The sequence below is a fragment of the Arvicanthis niloticus genome, chromosome X (genome assembly GCF_011762505.2).
Source record: "Arvicanthis niloticus isolate mArvNil1 chromosome X, mArvNil1.pat.X, whole genome shotgun sequence".
Lineage (NCBI taxonomy): Eukaryota > Metazoa > Chordata > Mammalia > Rodentia > Muridae > Arvicanthis > Arvicanthis niloticus.
This window is the reverse complement of record NC_047679.1, coordinates 88,910,976-88,932,111: the sequence shown is the minus strand read 5'-3', so window position 1 is coordinate 88,932,111 and position 21,136 is coordinate 88,910,976. Positions and strand designations below refer to the sequence as shown.

General features: G+C 37.6%; 1 protein-coding gene across 1 annotated transcript in view; it reads left to right on the top strand.

The window, feature by feature from the left end:
- The window catches only part of Ammecr1 (AMMECR nuclear protein 1), a 107,160-nt gene extending 88,893 nt beyond the window's left edge, over nt 1-18,267 (top strand). The window contains exons 4-6 of the mRNA XM_034485499.2: nt 9,906-9,996; nt 11,319-11,415; nt 13,848-18,267. Coding sequence (XP_034341390.1) covers nt 9,906-9,996; nt 11,319-11,415; nt 13,848-13,962 — 303 coding nt within the window. The 3' untranslated portion in view covers nt 13,963-18,267. The remainder of the gene's footprint in view (nt 1-9,905; nt 9,997-11,318; nt 11,416-13,847) is intronic.
- The last annotated feature ends 2,869 nt before the right edge of the window (nt 18,268-21,136 follow it).

The window sequence follows — 21,136 nt, the reverse complement described above, 5'->3', positions numbered from 1 at the left end:
AAGTCCTCAGATCAAGGGGATGAATGAGCTACAAAAGCACAGTCAGAATTTGGGGAGAGGCTGAATGGGAAGTCACTGCTTAGTGGGTACAGCATTTCCATTTGCAGTGGTGAAGTTCTCAAATTAGTGGTGGTTAAATTTTACTAATACACACACACATTCTCTCTCTCTCTCTCTCTCTCTCTCGCTCACTCGCTCTCTCACACACACACTCACAGAGAGAGGGAGAGGGAGAGGGAGAGGGAGAGGGAGAGGGAGAGGGAGAGGGAGAGAGAATCTTAGTAATTTTGACTGATTGAAGAAAACTAACTTTAAAGTATAAAAAAGAAACTTAAGTCCCTTAATCTCACCATTTCGTTTCTGAAAATGGAACCATCCTTAGTGCCATCTATGGCCTCTACAGGCACAGATTTAAGCAGATGTAGACTGAAAAAGTTTGGAAAACATTATATCTGTAGCAAAAATATATATTTCTGTCATTGCATTTGGGTATTCTAAACTGTGTTTCTTTACATTCTTTGTCTATTGATATATTTTCATGCTTAGTTATATGTGATTATTATGTAAAAGGATAGCTTGTCTTTGTGTATTAGTTAATCATTTATTTTTGATCTTTCATTTTGAAAAATCAGACTATATTATGAAAGCTATAACCTTCTCTTGGGGAAATTTCACAATGTCAAATGATTAGATCTCCTTTCCCTGAATAAAATGCCCTATTTTCTGTATTTAGTTTTAACATAAAACACAGAGTCCTGCTTGTGCTTATGCCACAGGGAAAAACAAAACTATTAAAGAATTTTAAAGAAAAAAAAAGATGGTACATTTGTTATAAGCAAAAGTTAGAATAAGGCCACTGATGACGTGTTACTTCAGCAGAATTCCTAATTAGAGGAATCATTTAAAGGTATGAAATGTGAGTAATTTAGGGAAAATATTCATTAACTGATGTGTTGTCATATCCACCTGCTAAGCTAAAATGATTGTTCAGTGAGGAAAATTACTCCCAGGGAGAATTCTAACACAATCTCCTTTGTGTTTGAACATAAAAACTTACCACCACCACTGTTCTGTGTTCTTCCACTGACAGCGTTATGCTAATGAATGACAGGATGATTGACAGACATGGCACTTTAGAAAGAAAGCAAACCTCATGTAGCATGTCAGAACCTTCCAAAATGACACATAGCCTGCAAGTAGTATAGTTCCACTGCTCGGCAGTTGTGTTTCTTCTTAAAACAATATGAAACAATGTAAGACAAATGACAATTGGCAGAGTTTGATGGGTTGATTCTAGGTATAGTCACCTCAGCTGCTCATTTTCAGGGTATTATAAAGGAATGGCTTTGTGTTTGTAGCACTTGTATGGCATGCATGCTACCAGTGATTTTGTTGGGATCTAATGTACCATATCACTGACAGGAGTCAAAATATTTTCTAAATTATAATCAAGCATCTTTTACTTCTGAGCATTAGAGGGAAGATCATTTCAAGGCATCAAGAACAGATGTTTTCTAATGTATCCTAAAGTAAAAGCTTAGATCATATTTAGATAAGTTAATGACAGTTGCAGGAACTAGAAGACTTTGTCTTCTTTATCTGACTTTGAAGATAGCTTTTTGGGAGGTTCTTTTTTAGTATATCACACTTACATAGAATCTTCCCATGCTTAATGGAGCTGGCCAGCATGATACTTGTGTGATTCAAAAATCTGTCCCTGGACTATTAAAGCTAGACCTTGTGTCTCTAGTCTCTCTGTGTCCCTAATATAACAAAGCATCTGTCATTGTATGTGAGCCTTGAGGACTCCTGCTACTCAGAGAGCTGTACTTCATTTTCAAAAGAACCTCTAATGCACACCTCTCCAGCGATCACAGTTCCATTTCTGATGTATCTGGTTGCAGTTAATAATAGGGCGCTTTTGTAATATCCTTCGTGAGAATAAACAGATGAGATGAACAAATTGGCTACTGTCATTATCCCCCCCATACTTTAGAAGCTAATATTCTCCTTTTCACTTTCCTTCCCCCCCATAAAGGTTTCCATTTTTTTAGATCCTCTTAATGTACAACTGAAAACAGAGTCCCCATTCATACACAGATGGCTAGCATGAGTCACAAAGTCACCAAGCAAAATGACTTGTAGTTGAATGTATACAGTCTGTTTCCCCCTTGATTATTTTTCAGCAACTGTGATGTACATTATGTTCTGTTTTTCTTCTGCCTTAAAATTCCTGCCTTTATTGAACATGAGACAAACAACAACAAATAAGACAGTCTACCTAGATCAGGAAATTGCTCCTCGCTGTGATTTACAAGGACCTTGAGATGAAGTGGGAGACGCCACTGTGGTTATGGAAATCCAGTCCTTGTCCTGAAGCTCTTCTCTGAGTGCTCTGTGGAGTGCTGGGGACCATTGGGGAAGGAATGTTTTGCACTCACTGGCCAGCTACAGAGGATTTCCTAGGTATTATCAAGGCCTCAGAGGGATCAAGAAGCCTAATAGGGAAGTAAGCAGTAAAGCAACTTCTTAGAAGTGGGTTTACCCCATAAATATTGGCATTATCCATTTGGAACTTGGTGAATGAACAACAGAGTCTGTTCTCAGGTTTCCTGCCTTCCTGTCTGTATTGTTTGGTGGAGGAAGTTTTTCTGTTATTTTTCCCCCTAGAATCTAGACTGCCTTCCTTCTTTTTCCCTGGAGATTCAGTTACAGTTCTTTCATATACAGTTTGCATGTATCCCAAGCATTTTTTTTTTCAAAGTGCTGCATTCTGAGGAAAAGGAGACTTGGGTTCTGTGACCTTTCTGGACCTCGGTTTCTATACTAGGAAGTTGAAAGGGTTGGACTAAAGTCTCTTGACAGAGTGTGGCTCTGTGACAGAGTCCCTTTTAAAAAATGGCTTCTGTTTTATTTTATATGCGGAGAATGAATCAGCCATTTAGACACCATAAAAAGAGTTCCCTAACTTTTGAAATGGCCATTGTCAATGTAAATGTTGGCCAAAAAGTGTCAAAGAGTCCATTTTTTAAAATTATGCATTCTCCATTTCATTTTCACAAAGAATTCTCTTTGGTAACAATATTCTAAGCTATGAAAGCCTCTATTTCATTACTGCATCGCTTCCTCCCTTAAGTCAGTATTTTACATCTAACTGGAAGTACAACAATTGCAGTAGGGAGATATTATTCATTTTATAAATGGTACTTTGCTTTACAAGACACATCATAGCTTCTTCATTATCTTCCTCACGATTTCAAGATTAATCTATCTTCATAAATTCAAGCCCCTTATAACTGTTTAGAAACAAATCTCTTTCGTAAACTAAGCTAGCCCATGTTGAGTCACATATTCAGTGTATACTTAGAACTTGGATAAGATTTTTCTTAGTTTTTAATCAGGCAAACATTTCCTCAGAAATGTGTTTAAGCAGAGATGCCCTCTCCACTCAGCATTTCAAGAGTAAACTAAGTCATAGCTCTAGGTTTTCAAAAATATAAATAACTTCACTTTCTTCCTATTTAAATTCATCTCCTTTGTCATATCTTTTTTAAATGGTAGGAATACATTTTTATAACTTTTGATGAAAAGCGGGCTTTTTTATTAAATGTCACCTATGTTGCCTGAACTTTGCATGGGAAGCTTCAGTGTGTTCAGTTTTTCTGAATGCTTATTATAATTAGTTATAATATAGAAGTGTTTTCTCCCATAATTACACTCTGAGCTGTTATTTGCTCACTGTAAACCTTTGAGTAAGAACATTTTCTATCATTGCAAATGATACATTAATATATTGCCTTCATAGCTTTTTAATGTACCACTTCATTAATACTGCTTTATTTGAAATCTTAACTGATTCTTTACAAGTTCATAGGGGTTATTGTTAGACAGTTCAGGTATGTTAGTGTCCAGCTATAAGGTAAACTGAGTTTTGTTAGTGGACTTTTGTGACTAAATGGGTAGGCTCCGATTCCTTATAGATAAGAAGTCTAAGTCTCCTACATGAATCAAAACTACTACAAAAGCTAAGAACTGGTCCTGAGAGACTGAACTAATTTATTGCTAAGCTAAAATGACTAATTTTCAGAGATTTGAGACCACAGCAGCATATATGTATTTTATTCAAGGGAACACTTGAAGTTATTGTTACATAACAAAAAAAAAAAAAAAAGTAATTCATTAGCTGAGGTAGATGATGAAGGCAGCTTTTTATATTCAGCTACATTAAAATATTACTAATGTCCAAGTGATGAATATATAATCAGTTATCTCTTTTGATTTATATTCTTCTACAAAACTTCTCAAGAGGTATTCAGAGTGCTCGAAGACATGGTGTGTGACAGATAAAGGCAGCCGAGATATGTACTTTATTGGCTCAGTTCAGGAGAAAAATAGTTTTAAGTCACTAAGCTATCTGTTAGCCATACTGGGAATTACAGGACAACTACACTACCTTTTTCTTCTTTATATTCTTCTAAAGAGAAGTTCCCTGCATGTATGCATCTCTTCTTATAGTCATGGTCAGAGTTAGTTGTTAAAATTCACAACTTAAAAGTTACTAAGGCAGGGAGAGAGAGGAGGAGGAAGAGGAGAAGGAAGAAGAAGAGAGGAGAAGAGAAAGATCCAAATTTCAGAAAGACTAGAAATGTTTCAATTAGCCAGTTCTACAGGGGTCATGTTAACCAGATAGATACCTGCAAAACTCCAGAATTTCTATTCAAACCGGTGGGCAAGGAAATGTAGCCAATCACGTGACTGAGAATGTAAATGGAGGATCTAGAAGATGTGTAGTCTAAAAAAATGTTTTAGGGAGTACTGAGTTGGGGGGTTAGCACTGAGTAGGATCTGTACAGATCACAAAATCTTAGCAATAGAATTAGTCCAGACTACAAAGTTGAAGTAGGCAGGCCCAGGTTTAGATACTGTCATCTCTTACGTTGAATTTGCTTTTATTAGGAAATGTCACTATTGTGAAAGGCTGCACTGTGGTGGGATAAAAATCTAGCATGATGTGAGGAGTTTTAGAGGATAGTATGTAGCACTGTGGGTTTGTAGTATTTCCAGAGAAAGAAGCACTGAGTTTTTCCACCTAGATATATGGGAGATGCAGACTCTGGGTCACATCTGTGGACTGTCCTGTGCAGCATTTATTTCTAGTCACATGATCCTAGACTTCTTTCTGGATGCATACATATGTCATCAGGCATGCAAGCCTTGAAAGAGTTGGAAGTGTGCCAAACATCCCTGCTTTTCTCATTAAGAACTGAGTCCTTTCATTTACTTCAGTGGTACTGGTATATTAAGCCTGGCAGGTCAGTCTTTTGTGAATGGCCAGTAACCGGCTGTGCTGTTAATTACAAAGCATATTTTGCCAAATGATTTCATCCAAAACATGACAAACAACTTTTAATTCTCTGACCTCCTGCTACCTATTTCTGTATGTTATTCAAGGTGAACTCACTGGAAAGGAGTGTGGTAAGCCATAGCCATACTGTTTTTTTTAAAAAAAAGCATGAGGCCCCAAAATGGGAATTAATGGAACTGGCCCTGCCAACAGGCTGAGATAACACCCAAGGAAATTGATTGATATTTTTGGCCCAAATATTATCAGGTGCAGATTTAGTTTCAAAGGTCAAGACTTTGGATGTAACTGTAGACCCTAATGGTCAAAGATTTCATGGAGCCCATTCAGCTTAGCTAGCAAGCATAGACAATTATACTCTTGGCCAGATGACTTTCTTTTTCTTCATCATGTTTTAACTATTCAGATTGTCTTCTCACTGATTAGGCTCACCAGTAAAAGCAGGATCCTTTTGTAATGCTGCTAATGTATTACAGGACTAGCACTTGCCTTACAGATAGACGAGGGTTTATTAAGCTTTGACTATGCAGCTAGAGAGTGCATATCATGGACTATGTATTATATTAGAGTGGAAGAGGGCACTTTTTTTTAATGCTTTTAGGTTGAGGGCCACTGCATTAGAGAATAATAATTTTAAGTGAAGCCACATTTCTAACAAGGGGCCAGATAATGAAGATAAATGAAATCCGTATCAGTCTCAGGGTTCATTTCAGCCATTAGTTATAATCTCTTCCACCAAACCCTTTACTATGAAGCAAAATTGATTAATTTGCATGTATCTCTCTCCCCCCTCAAACTTGCTGATAGAATGAACAAATAGAGAAATGGACGAGAGAGCAAAGATGATGGGGGCTGAGACCCAGTAGACTTGGGGATACATAATCCCTAAACTGGAGAATCATGATAATATATCTGAGGGGCCAACATTAATCTTGACATGTAATCATTCTGAACAATGTTAAAAACGAAAGATTGTATAATATCATTAGTAAAAATTTCTTGCAATAGAAAGAGTCAGAATAAATGTGACATTTTCTTTAGCATGAAATAGAAATCTGTTGAACTGGTCTTAATATTCTCTCAGACACACAGATATAGGTCCCTTTAATTCCATATCCTCTTATCTATAAGTCTTGCATTTAATTTCCTACAACTCTACTTGATTTATAGTTCTACATAGCAAAAGTACACTCTTGATTAAAACAGTATTATTGTAGCTGATAGACCTTGAAAGCATTTTCCCCAGATATTCTAATCATTTTAAAACTGACCTGCAGAGTCCCTTGAAGCTAGATTTATAAATCTCCAGGTTTTTGCCCACTTGGCTATATTTCTGAAGACTGATACAGTCAGGGAAATATTGCCATTCTTTTCCTAGATGCTTTCTCTTTTTCTATCCTAAGTAGTTACTAAGGAAATTTTAGAGTAGGCTTACTTTAGAGAATACAAATTTTCTATGTAACTGATCAGTATCTCATTGATAACTGTAACAATAACTGATAACACAGGCCAACAAAGCAACTTAAGGGAGAACACATTTATTTTTGCTTAGGATTCTATAGGGCATATACTCCATTGTAGTGAGAAAGGCAAAGCTGCGGGAGGATGAGGTTAGCATCTCACATTCCATCAGCACTTGGGAAGCTGGCAGATAAAGACCAAGAACTGTGGGGCCAAGCTAGAAAATCTTACCCTGCCTCCCATTACTTCTTCCTGTAAGGCTTCATCTTCTAAAGGTCACTGGTTGGAGACCAAGTGTTCATACACAGGAGCGGGTGATACTTTCCACATTTAACACCACAACAACCTTCTTTTCAGTCAAGAGGACTTAGTTTGCTAAGTTGGTGACTTCCATAAGCTGATGAGAATTGGTTGCTTTCCACAGAGCACCAATTTCCACTCTCCTGCTTTGATTTTTCAGTCTATCTATTGGCAGCCATTGTCTAAACATGATGAAAAAGCTATTGCTTAATGAGTACCAAAGAGAACATTAGTCCCATTCTTTGGATTCTGATAGTTGAAAAATGAGTCACCCTAGTTTGGACTTCCTAGCTTTGAGACATATCTTTCTGACCTATTAAAACTGTTGCTTCACACAAAGCATTTACTTTGAAATCACCACATTTATAGGAACTTTTAGTTGTTCAAATCATAGGAACCCAGAAAAGTGTTTTTCTTTTAAATCAAAGTTGATCCATGGGCCTTTTCACAATACAAAAGTAAATCAACAGTATTGGTGAATAATTTTTATTTTGTTCAACATGTCCTTCATTTTGATCTCATGTAAACAGGCTTCTCAAGAAAATTTATATACTATACAATTAGTCTTAGACTATTTTAATTACTGAATTACTAGGATTTAAAATCTCAGAGATTTCTAACAAAGAGAATTGTGTTCCTATAAAAAAGGATTCATATATCTAAACTATCCCTCCATTTGATTATTTTTCTCTAATATATAGGCATGTAGTTTGTTATACTTGCATAGTTAATTAGTAGAGATTATCTGGTTTAACTAGGGTAATAGTCACCATCAGGAGTTGATCCTTTTCCAAACCATACTTGCTGAAACATGAGCTAACCCACAATTCTAATAAAAGTTTTCACCCCCTTCCTCACCCCAAGACAGTTAAATATTGCTCAACATGCAGATAAGAAACTCATCTCAGAGTTTTGACTAGACATCTTAATAACACCAAAATTATCTTCAATTTTAACATGACAGATTTTTGATAAATAGAGGTAAAGATTCAAAATTTACTCCTGTGAATGATAGAGCATGAATTATGTGTGCTGTGTATGTTGAAGAAACAAATTATGAAGGATCTGATACTGTCACCGATCAGGAAGTTAGTATAGAGAAAGTATCAAATTTGTCATTGCCTCAGTGCTATGTCAGACATTGGGGTGATTGGGAGATGCCCTTCATCCTTGTTGGGAACTAGACACTCATATTTCCTCTCAGCTGTCCACAGTTGCATCCCATGGGGTCTGAGAGGCCTTACTGTGGTGGTTTTTGAACAGCTGTCCTGGTTGCAATTTTAGCAAGAGGGGATTCATAAGAATATTGATATCAAATAGATAGAATAGCCACAGGGATACACTTTAATAAAAAAAAAAAACAACCCACAGTAATTGCTCAAAAGATCTGACAGGCTCAAGGGGTATCTGTATGAAGATAGGGTGAAATCTATTTATCAGGGGACATTTCATACTCTGAAAAACTAGAAAACCTGTGCCTAAGGGCAGAAATAGCAAAAGCAGTTCTCACTGACATGTTTCTCCTCTAAACCTTAACATGTATACACACACAGAAAGCATAGAAGGCTCTGTCTTCATTCATCTACTCTAAAAAGAAGCCTGTGTCCTGGGAATAGTGTATATCTGTCTTTACACTTGCCCTCCAGTATGTTAGACAGCCTTATATACCTCTTGGGAACTCTTGATCCAAGGCAGCTAGAGATATGGGAGAATGGAATAAAATAATTGTCCTTTTAAATTTTCATTTTTATTATCAGTGTTTTCAAAGAAGTTAAGAGTTTAGAATAATTTTTCTTCAGCTTTGTGCACTATTCTATGAGAGGAATGGACAGCTTTCTTTTGATTATACGCTAATTGAAGGGAAAGTACATTGGTTTTGCTTACAAATAAAAAAACAAAACAAAAATATATTAGCAATATATCTTCTTACAGCCAATAGACTTTCCTTTTGGGTGTCACCAAAATGTTTCATACTTTAAAATGCCACAGTAGTACCTGAGCTAGGATAATAAACTATAAAAATGCCTTGTCGGGGGGCTAATTTGAAGTCTTTATTGCTGTTACATTGAAAGATACGCAGGCAGCACACATTCTGGTTGCTTTCATTCCTTTTTAGGCTTTTCTTCTAAGCAGGGTCTCACTATGTAGTCTAAGCTACCCTGGAGCTCACGGTGTAACATGGGTTGTCCTCAAATATATGATCTCACCTGTCTTGCTTTCCATGTGCACCACCCCACCCAGCGTATTTTCAGACTTATCAGACAGTGTTGGTTTGCCTACATGTGAGTTCTGGTTTTAAGGGCACTAGAGCTTGTGAGAGTCAGCCCAGGAAGTTTTAGGATACAATCTGAAGTTGTGAGTGTGGCTACATGGGTTTCTGCTTTAGTTTCCTTATTCCAGGCTGGGAGTTGTGGCCATCCACTATCCTACTCTATGCAGATAGTTTGGGTTTCAGATTTCTAAACAAATAGCCTAGCATATATTGGAAACATGCAAATATTTTTGCAGGCTCTATGGATAGCACACTAGCCTTCCAATCCAAAATCAAAGCCTTGGAAAACAGAAAATGAATATGCACTTATAAAAACAAGGGGAAAGGATTGGGAACTTGGTCCAGTGGTAGTATGCTTGGCTTAGCAAGTACAAGTCCCTGGGTTTGGTCCTGAGCTCTGGAAAAAGTAAAAATAAAAGGAGGGGGAATTGCATTGAAAGTTAAATTATAACCTTTTCTTTCTGTTTCTATGAAGAAGTCTGTACTAATAAAACTGCTAATTTCTTTCAGGTGGGTGTGCATGGCATTAGAATAGAATTCATCAATGAAAAAGGATCAAAACGCACCGCCACCTACCTACCAGAGGTTGCAAAGGAGCAAGGTCATTGTTGTACTTTATTTCATATGATCTAGTGAAGATTTTAAACAAGCTGAAATGCAGTCACTGACCTTGCAGTTATGTCTGGTAATTGATCAACATCAAATTATAAGAACTGACTCTTCCATCACTGCCACTGCAATGTTTGGCTCAAATTGGTCAATTACTCATATGGAATCTGCATCTTTTGCAGTAATGTCTGACAGCACACTCATAAGTGCATACTTTTAAAATGGCACAAACTCATAGAAGTTGGGGGTTTATTTTAGGCAACCATTTGTTACTACTTTGTAACACACTTTTCCATGCACCAATGTGCAGTAATTATCATGATGGCATTAACAGGCCTTAGGTTTAGAGACAGCCATGTAGTTTGATGTCATTCACAATTCTTTGATGTCAGTATCACAATTTTTAAGTGATTGCCATAACTCATTCAGCTAATAGTGAAACTGTAAGCTTTCCATTAAGATGGGGAGCGTTGTGAATACATGAAGTATTTTATGTTTAGTCTATACTTCATAATCAAAAATAATTCTCTTATTTCACACATCTTTATGAACCAATATGGTGACACCAAACAACTGTGCTATAGTACTTTGTCCTTCCTAGCCACTACTAAATTCTAATTTTATATTAGTTTAAATGAATGCTTTTTAAAAATTCTATAGTCCTCATCTTTTCAGAAGGCATGTAAAATGTGCTTTTCCCATGTATGCTCATATAAATATGAGAGATATAACAACAGATTTTAATGTGTTAAACCTCAAATGAAAATATTAATCTTTAAGGCAGTTACATGAAGATTCATTTGGATTGCTTTAGAAAATGTGTTAATACTGCAGGATTATCAACTTCATAAAGATACTAGAATAGCATTCATATTAGAAACAATAAAATACCATTGAATATTTCACACAAATATAGATTGTTGAGCATAGAAAATACCATTAAGATCAGCAATAACCATGAAATAGGATTGGAGCCCCTAACACTAGTGAGTTGACACAAGTCATGTTTTAATTATCTAGGCTTTCCCTCCCTTTTGAAGGTATGACCAGTAGAGAAAAGTACAGTGCTTATGATTTGTTACAAAGACATGACTTAGTGGTTTCTTAGACAGTTTAAGGACATGTGGTGATGGACTTGATTCTATGCAAGGATTAAATTGTAGCTCTTCTATATGACTGTTTTTAGGACCAAAGGAATTGATGGCATTTGGTGACAGAGATAGCTGACAAATGACAAAGTCATTTCTGTATTTAACCAAAGGTGCTTTTGTGACATGCGCTTGACTGATATTTTATCTGATTTCCTCTCCACAGGATGGGACCATATTCAGACCATAGACTCGTTACTGAGAAAAGGAGGATACAAAGCTCCAATTACTAATGAATTCAGAAAAACCATAAAGCTGACCAGGTACTAGGATGGCGCTTTGTAACTAACCAGTACATTAACTAGTACACTTCTAAAGCTGTGCCTATAACTTTGATTGTTCTTTTAAGACTCTTGAACTGCACTTGCTTCTCTTGTGTAAAACAGTGGAAACAAATGGCAGGGCCTACTGAGAGCGGCCGCACTGGAAGTCTGCCAGGCAGTAAAGACTGTGATACAGGAGCCCATCCTCTCCATCTTTATCTCTGTGTGATTGATTATTTGGGCTCTGCACAACAAGCCCCTGAGAATTTAAACTACCTTACTGGAGAAAATACCAGAATTAGCTGTTCACGAGATTTCGACATCGCCTAGCAGAACCCCAGGATTCCAATAAGTAGTCCTAAAATTTAAATTTAACCTTAGAATTTTGGCAGTGATAGGAGTCTACTATGAAAGCTTATTGAAAAACACAATTGAGCTGAACATGAATGCTAAATAAATGTCATCAGGGAATAATAGGGATACTTTCTTAAGGAAAGTATCAAATGTTTTAGAAAAATGGAGTACAGTTTTCATTTATTTCAGTTTCAGAAAATTGCATTACATTCCCGTAGTTAAAAAAAATGGATTGTTCTCAGCTCTGCACAGTTACAAATTTGAGAATGTCCCCATTTCTGTTCTCCTCAAGCTTATAGTTGGAGGAGAATGGAAGGGCACGAATAAAAATAATTACCACTATAAGGCAGAATATTCCGGATGTGTAGGATCATGATGCTGGGGAAGAGGAACTCCAGGAAGTCAGTGTGTAACCTACAGCTTCAAAGTGGAAGTGGATTTAGGGCTGGGCTTGAAGAGTGAGGAGACTGATTGACAGGTAGAAAGCAAGGGAGGAAAGGGATTCCCTGAAGATGTGCTGTGAATCAAAGCACGTAGGTGGTGCAGTACAAAGCCAGTTTTAAGAAATATGAAGCACTATGGTTTGGCTGGTCTTTCAAGTGCACATGGGAAATGTCATTAAGGGAAAATGTAGTCTAGAAGGTAGATTGAACCAGACCATGTAAGGCTTGACATTCCAAGCTAAGCAATTTGGACCTGATTCTATAGGCATTTAATGGCCATTATAGGGTTTATAAAATGTGCTTCTAGGCCAGGTGTGGTGTGAGTCTTTAATCCCAGCGTTCAGGAAGCAAAGGGAGGTGAATCACTATGATTTCAAAGCCAGCTTGGTCTACAGAGTGAATTCCAGGACTATGTAGAGACCCTATCTAAAAACATGAACTTGGGTAGTCTAGGATTGGGACAAGTAAATGATGTAGGAACCAACCACTGCTGTTGTTTAAGAAACTGTACAGCAGTCTAAACAAAATACAATGTGGGTCTTTAACTGGATCTATGGCAGCAGGATCTGGAGGCTAGGACAGAAGCATAATGTAGAAGAAATTAAGTACTTGGCTGTCATTTTGGGATAATGGAAGCAAGGTAAAAGGACCAAAAACATCCCTTGGAAAATAATAAAGGGAGTTCAAGAGAAAACTTAGGTTTTTGGTTCAGTCCTGGATTTGAATTATGTCTGCATAGAACTATTTGCCATGCTGCTGAAAACATGTATGTGTAAAGTTTGTGATACAGCTGATAGCCTGGAATAATCTCTGAGCAGGTCAGAGTCAAAGCTGTGAGGATCTCAGTGCACAGAGGAGGGCAGAGTGCCAAGTCTAAAGTGCGAATGTTGGAACCTAGGCAACTCCTGCAAGGCAGGAGGAGAAGCAACTGTCAAAGAGATAAGAAGCCATCTGAGAGGCAGGGACAGAACTAGGAAAAGATGGAGTATATAACCCAGGAGCCTACAGAACAAGTAGTATGTGGGAACATCGTGGAAAGTTCCAAAGAGAATCTTAAGGAGTCTGACAGCCATGAAAAAACAGTGGCAGAACCAAGGGACACTGAGCACCTGGTAGGAAAAGAGACTGAAGGGAGAAACTGTGCTTTCTCTCTTGAAAAGTTGGGCAATGGACAAATAACTAGGTATAGGCAAAATAAGAGGGCTCCAGTACTGACATGTTGTAGCACAGAGCAAACCCAAGGTGTGTGGACAAAGTAAGGAAGATTTAAAGGGGGAAGAGATGGAAGGTCTCTGATAAAAGTAGCCCAGTGAATGAGATGTATATATGATGGAGATACAGACATGATGGGAAAAGACTACCTCTTCCCTGTTCCTTACTGATAGCAAAGTGGGTAAAAGGGACAGTGTCATTCCTGGAGCACTTTAAGGAGTAGGAAGGCAGAAAGTGCACTGGATTCCTGTCTTCTGATCTCAGCTTTGCTACTTACCAACTCTGTGACTTTGGGCAACTAATTGCTTCTCTCATGTCTTGTTTCCCACTATGTAAAATCATCTCATAGGGCCCTTCTGACTTTGGTAATAGCATGCCATGTGTTTCTTAATGTTAACTTTTCTATTCCCTACTCCCTTTCAGGTACCGTAGTGAAAAGATGACCTTGAGTTATGCTGAATACCTTGCTCATCGCCAGCATCATCATTTCCAAAATGGCATCGGGCATCCCCTTCCACCATACAACCATTATTCCTGACACTGAGCCGCACAACCAGTCACTGGGCCTCTCTGCAGACCTCTTCCCAGGAGACCCTACACCTTCTTGGTCTAGCTATCTCTTTTACTGTACCATTTTATGATGATAGTTTCCGTTGCCATGGTGAAGCTTCAACATTGTTAGTTAAGACCATCATGGTAACGGGTAGGACAATGGAATTTGTTAAGAAGATCCTGTTTTATTATTTTAGATCACTGATTTTTTTTTTGCAGCACATTCAGCTTTTGGGGTTTTCTTTCCTTACAATATTAGGACTATTTTTTGCTTTGCTATCTCAGACAGGTTTCTGTCTTTGTTCCTTTTTTCCTTCCTCCTTCTTTCTTTTGACTGTGGATGGAAGACAGTATGCAGTTTTTGAGGATTTATTAGGTTTGTCTTTAGGATTCTTCAGTAAGATAGTCATTTTTTGATAGCTGAGTTGGGGATTAATTCATAACAAATTCAGGTATTTGTATATTACTCTTGAATTTGCCTAAAATTCTATTTGCTATGACAGTTTATTATGTGGGTCAAGTACACATTTTTCCCATGGTTAAAATAAGTGAGCTTTAGATTAAGTAATGAACATTCAGAGGTCCATGATAGGGCTTATCACAGAGAGCAAGAAACTGTTTATGCCTTCTGTGCTGGTTATTGTAGAAGAGACTGCCTCATGTTATAGAACCAATTCACAACCTAAACACTGTTTAGAAAAGCATAAGCTACCTTTCAAATGGGCTGCAGAAATCATTTTGAAAGGCAGCATATATTGGGAAGAGATCAGATGCAGAATTTAGTGCCTTTGAGAAGACTATAATTAAGTCAAATTAAGAGGGGTTTAAAAAGGCAATTTAGAGAAATATTCTTATAACATTTTATTGTTTCTATAGAAGAAACAACAGATTACACAAATTCCTTACTCCAAAGTATTTTTTTAGCTGAAAAATTATTTTGAGCAAATAACCAAAAAGACATTTGTCTATTTTGTATTAATTTAAATTTGTTAGCTTTAGGTTTCAATGAGTCATAATTGGCCAGAGACAACTTTAGCTACTAAGATATGATAAAGATAATCTAGTGAAACAAAAGCTCATACAGACTATGATTTCAAATTTGTCTATCACAGAGACAATGCTGAGTTTTAGAGATACTACAAAGTGTTTGAATCTCTTTCTGCACTACAGCCTTTTGATAGAAACACATTTTTGTGTTGACAGATAATATGTTAGACCTGTAAAGATGGCATTCAGATATGTTAACTAGAGCCCAGCTCATTTGCAGGGCTATTCTCCCATGGCACAATCAAAGAGAACTTGCTGATGTTAATGGGAAACCCTTATGTTTATCCCCAGGAAAACCCATGATGATTCTGGCAAAAGATGACCTTTGTTTTATGGTAGTATATATATATATAGGTATATATATATATATATAGATATATATATATTTGGGAAATATATAATTTTTTTCAAACAGGAAGTCATTGGAACAAGTGGTGAGTGAAATGCTGCAGAATGTATATTCTACAACTATGACATACCGCTGATTATTGAAATAGTCAAGCTTATACAATTAATTGCTGTGACAAGTAACAGACTGGTAGTTCAGAAAACCCTTGTCTAGTTTGTAATTGGCTGAATTCATTCTCCTTGCCATCAGGGCAGAGTACACAGCTTCAGTTTTTGGTGAGAGTTCTTTGAAGTTTGGTATTTCTTCATCCACAGAATCCATTGCTGATGTAACCATTTTCAGTTATGATGCCTTAACTAAGAAGCCAATTGCTAGCCTGAAAGGCAGTCTCAGTAGCCAGTTCCATTGAATACAGAGAAAACAAGCTGCTGAGCTTTAGAATGGGCTTCTAAGTCCTGTTGTTTCTACGTGGACACATTTTTGAGGTAGATTAGTCTTTCAGTATAAAAGCAAGTGGCTACCTGACATTTTCTTGCCCATATAAGGGAAAGTGAGCACAAGCTGAACGGTATTGTCTGCTACAAAAAAAGAGAGAGACAGAGATACAGAGACAGAGAAACAGATAGAGACAAGGAAAGAAAAAGGGAAAGAAAAAAGTAAATGTAACATAGAAACTGAAGAGAGACAGACTAGACCAATATTGTTGTAAAGTCCAGCTAATCCATCATCTCATCATTTCAAAGCTCCTCATCCTGGGTGAGCTTACGGCTAGTTTTTTGTTGTTGTTTTTAAAGAAAAGATCTATCATACATATATGCATGTATGTGTCCATATACTTATACATGCATACATGCATATGTGTGTGTTTATGTATTTAACGGTGCTAATCAATCTTGAGCAGGTCACGTGACTGGTCATGCGGACTCTAAAATCATATCAGATTTTTTTAAAAAATCCTTGATATATGCAGATATTATACAGATTTTCTTACCGGTGTAATAATGTTATACTGAAGAATAACCATCCTGCAGGCTTCAAAGGACGAGGTCAGCAATATTTCCCACCATGGCTTGGGGGAAAAGGATAGTTTTGTCTCCTTTTGTATTCAAGTTGATGCACAGTGCATTTTTTGTGTCTAAGTAGCTGTTGACTAAAAGACTTTGTAGTGTAAAGGGTGTTATACAAACTATAATGGTGTGCTTCAAACAAACCAATGCTAGGCCCTTTCACTCTTGTTGTATATGACAAAGCTGTTACATATGTGGTTTGAAATAACTTTGAACATGTGGAAATATGTAGCATGTGTCATTAACTCAGACAAAGATTCTAATTGCACAAGTTGTGTTCTAGCCAGTTGTGGTTTATTTGTTCAGAAACACAAATGTGAATTGTACTCTTTATCACCAGAATATTGTATGAGTTCCGTGATCTTTAAACAGCTCAGAAGGAATACTTGAACTTCATTTGAGTAGCACAAAGTTTACAGAGCCCCCTTTTAAATGTTAATTAGTTCCAGTTAAGTTTGCCTTTCTGTTTCTTTTTTCTTTTTTTCAATGCAACTGGGTATTTTCTTGGAAAACATGTGTATTTTATTTTTGGTATGTAGCAAAAGGCTTCCACTTCTGGAAGGTTTTATTGTTCTTAAACAAGGTCAGCCAGGTACCAGATTCTAAAAGAACAATTGCCCACCCCCCTCAAGTGGCCTTCTAATTGCACGAATGTGCTACTACCCTCTCCAATCCCCCCTATCCTGAGGAGGTCAGTGAAAGTGATGGAGGAAGTGCAAGGCTTGCTCCCCCCCACACCCTACCCCTCACCTAGGATGTCCTCTCCAATGCAAATGGTTCCATTGCACACACACAGCACACCGCAAGTTTGTATACTGGCCTCTTTTCCTGTCTTCAAATGTGCAAGAATTTGAAACTGTCATCTGGAATAGGTTCCATCTCTTATGTGTGTTAGATCAAACCAAAGAAGCCCCCAGCCATGACCAAATGCTGCTCCAAAAGCCTGCCTTCCAGTCCTTACAAAAACCTTGCAGGATTAAATGTGTTAACTTTTTTATTTTTGTACAGTTTCTAAGTGATTTTTTGCTAGTGACGTTAAACTGAATTAAGTTTATTTGAGGAGTGTGAGCACCTCCTCCATTTAAATAAACTGGTGACTTTCCTTTGATTTTTTACAAGTGGAAACCCATTGTGTGCCTCTCGATTTAAGGGTTTCTGATTACATTACTCTTAAGACCAGCATTGATCCTTTATATACAAAGATATGTTTTCCTTGTTTTTTATTACTGTTTCAGAAGAAAATGAACCTTTTATTTTGCTCCAGACCCAGTAACTGCGCTGGTACTTAGACGCACTGAGAAAAACAAAACAAACAAACAAGAAATACTTTTGTAAGCACCTCTGACCACTTTTGTATATCAAAGTTGATTACTTTTGAGATATTTGGATCTAGTTTCTAAGTTATTTTAGTGTTTTATATGTTTCCCAAAATTCCTTTGAATCGGTCACCAGCATAAAGAGTTTTTGGTGATGCAATGGTAAGACTTGTAACAAGCAAAAAGCTACCTGGAGTAGCTCTCCCTCCCTTCTTAGTAACCTGGTGTTTTGATTACAGTGAGACATCACGGATTATCTAAAAACCCCTTCGTTATAATCAGGTCCTTCCTCCTTCCACACTGAATTGCTTACTAGTTTGAAGAAGTTATTGGAAGTGGGCATTTTATACGATGTATATGGCTTTAAAATATTAAAAATGAACAAAAAAGACAAAAATATGAAAAGGTTTATGTGGGTCTGTAAGGTATGGCTGTGGAAAGACATTGTAGTAGTTTTGACACTATTGTTATTACCTTTAAAATCATTTACCCAATAAAATGTTAAAACCGAATCTTTGTTTTAGATTTATTTATTTAACCTGCCTCATGGTAGGATGCTAGGCTCAATGATATGTCTGTGTTTAAAAGACAGGGTCTTCTGGGGCTCAGGCTGGTCTTTGTAGTCAAGGGTGATCATTCATGGCTGATTGATAAACTATAGAGAAAACACCTGATTAAGTGCAAACCTTTTAACATCAAGCCTTGCCTTTTTTCAGAGTACAGGTTGGAACTTAAAAATGTTATTAATATGGTGGTGACCCAAGGGCTGACACAGTGGACATGCTACACACTGAGGCTGAAGACCATGTACTTTGCCAGTTCCAGAGTGGTACTTGTGACTTTTCTGATGACTTCCAGCTTGGGGAAAATAATTGGGCTTAGGGTTAGGGCAACTGATGCTATGACTTGCAAGAACCAGATAAAATCTTGCATCAAGGAAGGAGGCACTTGCAGTGTCGATCCCTGGCAGCTTCTTCTGTGTCTATTCTATATGGGAAGGCTTACAACCAGATTGTGAACATACCTCTGGCTCTTTATTAGTCATTTGCTGTCATACTTCAGCCTTAGTTGTTACTTGAATATAAACAGTACAATTGCCCCAAAGCCCTGGTACCATGTGAACTTCATAACATGTGCTTATGTCAATCATGGTAGCTAAAAATAACTATCTCAGACACTAAAGGACTATTGTGGTTTGGGCTAGTATACTATTAAGGCAGTCATCATCTGCTTGTGGTTTATTCATTTTCATCATTTATACTTAATGAGACTTTAGGATTGCCTAATCATTTAGACCATATTAATAGTTTCAGGTAGAATGAAGTAATATAACAAGCTCACAAACATTCTTTTCATAGCATCAGTGGTGAACTCAATGGTCCGGACAGATTTCAGCTTCACTAACCACATTGTAACTCCCTCGATTCTTCCTCAAGTTTCAGTATTCCATCTTTAGATTTCATGTCCCACTGGGCATCTTTTAAATAGATAGTGGCTCCACCATTTCAGAAGGCAAGTATGGCCTTGTAGGCTGAGACACGTTATGTTCTCTCTGGTCATGGGACAACATCACCACCAAGGGACCCTGCCAATATGAGGTAGAACTTCCAGTCAGAGCTGATGAACAACAGACTGCCCACTCAACATGGCTCCCCCTGCTTTCTTTGACTCTCCCTTTGTGAGTTGAAACCTGTGTGAGTTTGGACTATTGAATTCTTGATAACTGCCCATCTGTGTTTGCCCGGGCTTTTCACTTTCAAGGGAGAAAGCTAGATGGGAGACTATAGCTAAGAAAAGCTCTTGAACTGTTTGTTGTTGTTGTTGTTGTTGTTTGGCAACTGTATTGAAAGATACCATCTCCATACCTGAAGCACCCCCTCCCCCAAGCCTGATGGAAGAAATGGAGGAATTATGTTAAGTACTATTTAGAAGCTAGGCTAATTTTGCAAAATGGCTTGGATACCATCTCTTTAAAATGACCCTTTGAGAGTGGAGGTTCAGTTACAGAGTTCTTGTCTAAGGAGTGTGAGGCCCTGGGTTGAATCCCTAGCACCACCAAGAAAAATGGCTCTGTGACAGTACACAGATTCCTTATCTGTGGGGAAACTTACCAAGTCTCTGAATGGATGCCTGAAACCCAACAGTAGAAAACCCCAATATACACTATTTTGCCTATAACTGCCTATAATATAGCATAATTTATAAATTAGGCACAATAATAACTCAGAATAGGTGTATAAACATGCTGGAATACCATTGCCAGCGTCACTACTCTTTGTAACCATTATTAAGTAAAATAAGGCTTCTGTGAACCCAAACACTGCAGTAGTGCAGTTTTCAATCTGATTTTGAGAGGATTGTTAAGTGGCTAACAGGTAGGTACAGCAGATACAGTAGACAAAGGGATAGCTCACACCCTGAACGAGATAGTGCCATGGTGTCAGATTTCTTCATACTGCCCCTAACACAGTCCAACTGAAAACACAAATACTTCTTTATTGCTGGAACCTTCCATTTAATAATATTGGACTATGGTTGCCTGTGGGTATGTGAAATCACAGGTGATTGGAAGCCCCATAATGTTCAGTGGGTACTGTTTATCTCCAAGCCTTTAAGCTGGAGCGATGCTCAGAGAACTGAGAGAGGACAGACATATGCTTGATTGTAAACAGGTGTGGACCTGCAGTTGCAGATTCACATCCTGGCCGCTGATTACTTATTTACACTGAGGGTGATAGAAGACGGTCTATGTTTTATGCTCATCAACTGCCTTGGCATCCTTGAGCTCTCGCTCCCTTTCCAACACATCTAGGTCATAAGAAAGGTGCCTAATTTGTCCGACCATTAGTCTCCTTTCAAAGTGGAAAAAGGAGCTGTGTTTTTTTTTTTAAATCAAAATCATAGTTGTCATTTGTCTATGTTAAAAATAGGCGTAAAGTGGCATTTCATCGCTCTGCAGTACAAATGGATGCCAGTTGCTCATAATGATATGAACAATACAATTGTGATTGGAGAGAGGAATGGCAGTTGTAGTTAGTTTCAAGACTCTTTAGTTTGGCTGGGCAGTAGCAAGAAGGCTTTAATTTGCACAAAGAAAAGGCAATGGATGCATACCTACAATCTCATAGCAGTGGGTCCACATCAGCCTAATTTATAAAAGCCCAGTACAGCTAAACCCTTCTGAACCAATGAGTTGAAGCTTACAAAAACTTTCAGCAGGAAGAAGCATCGCCCCCATGGTTGAGCAGAAATGAGTCAACTTGCTTCTGCTGACTCCCCAGTGGTTAGCTATTACCCTTCTAGATGTAACATATGAGGTGTCCATGAGCTGTTCTCTTCAGATTTTTATTACATTTTAAAAGTAGCATATACTTAAATGCA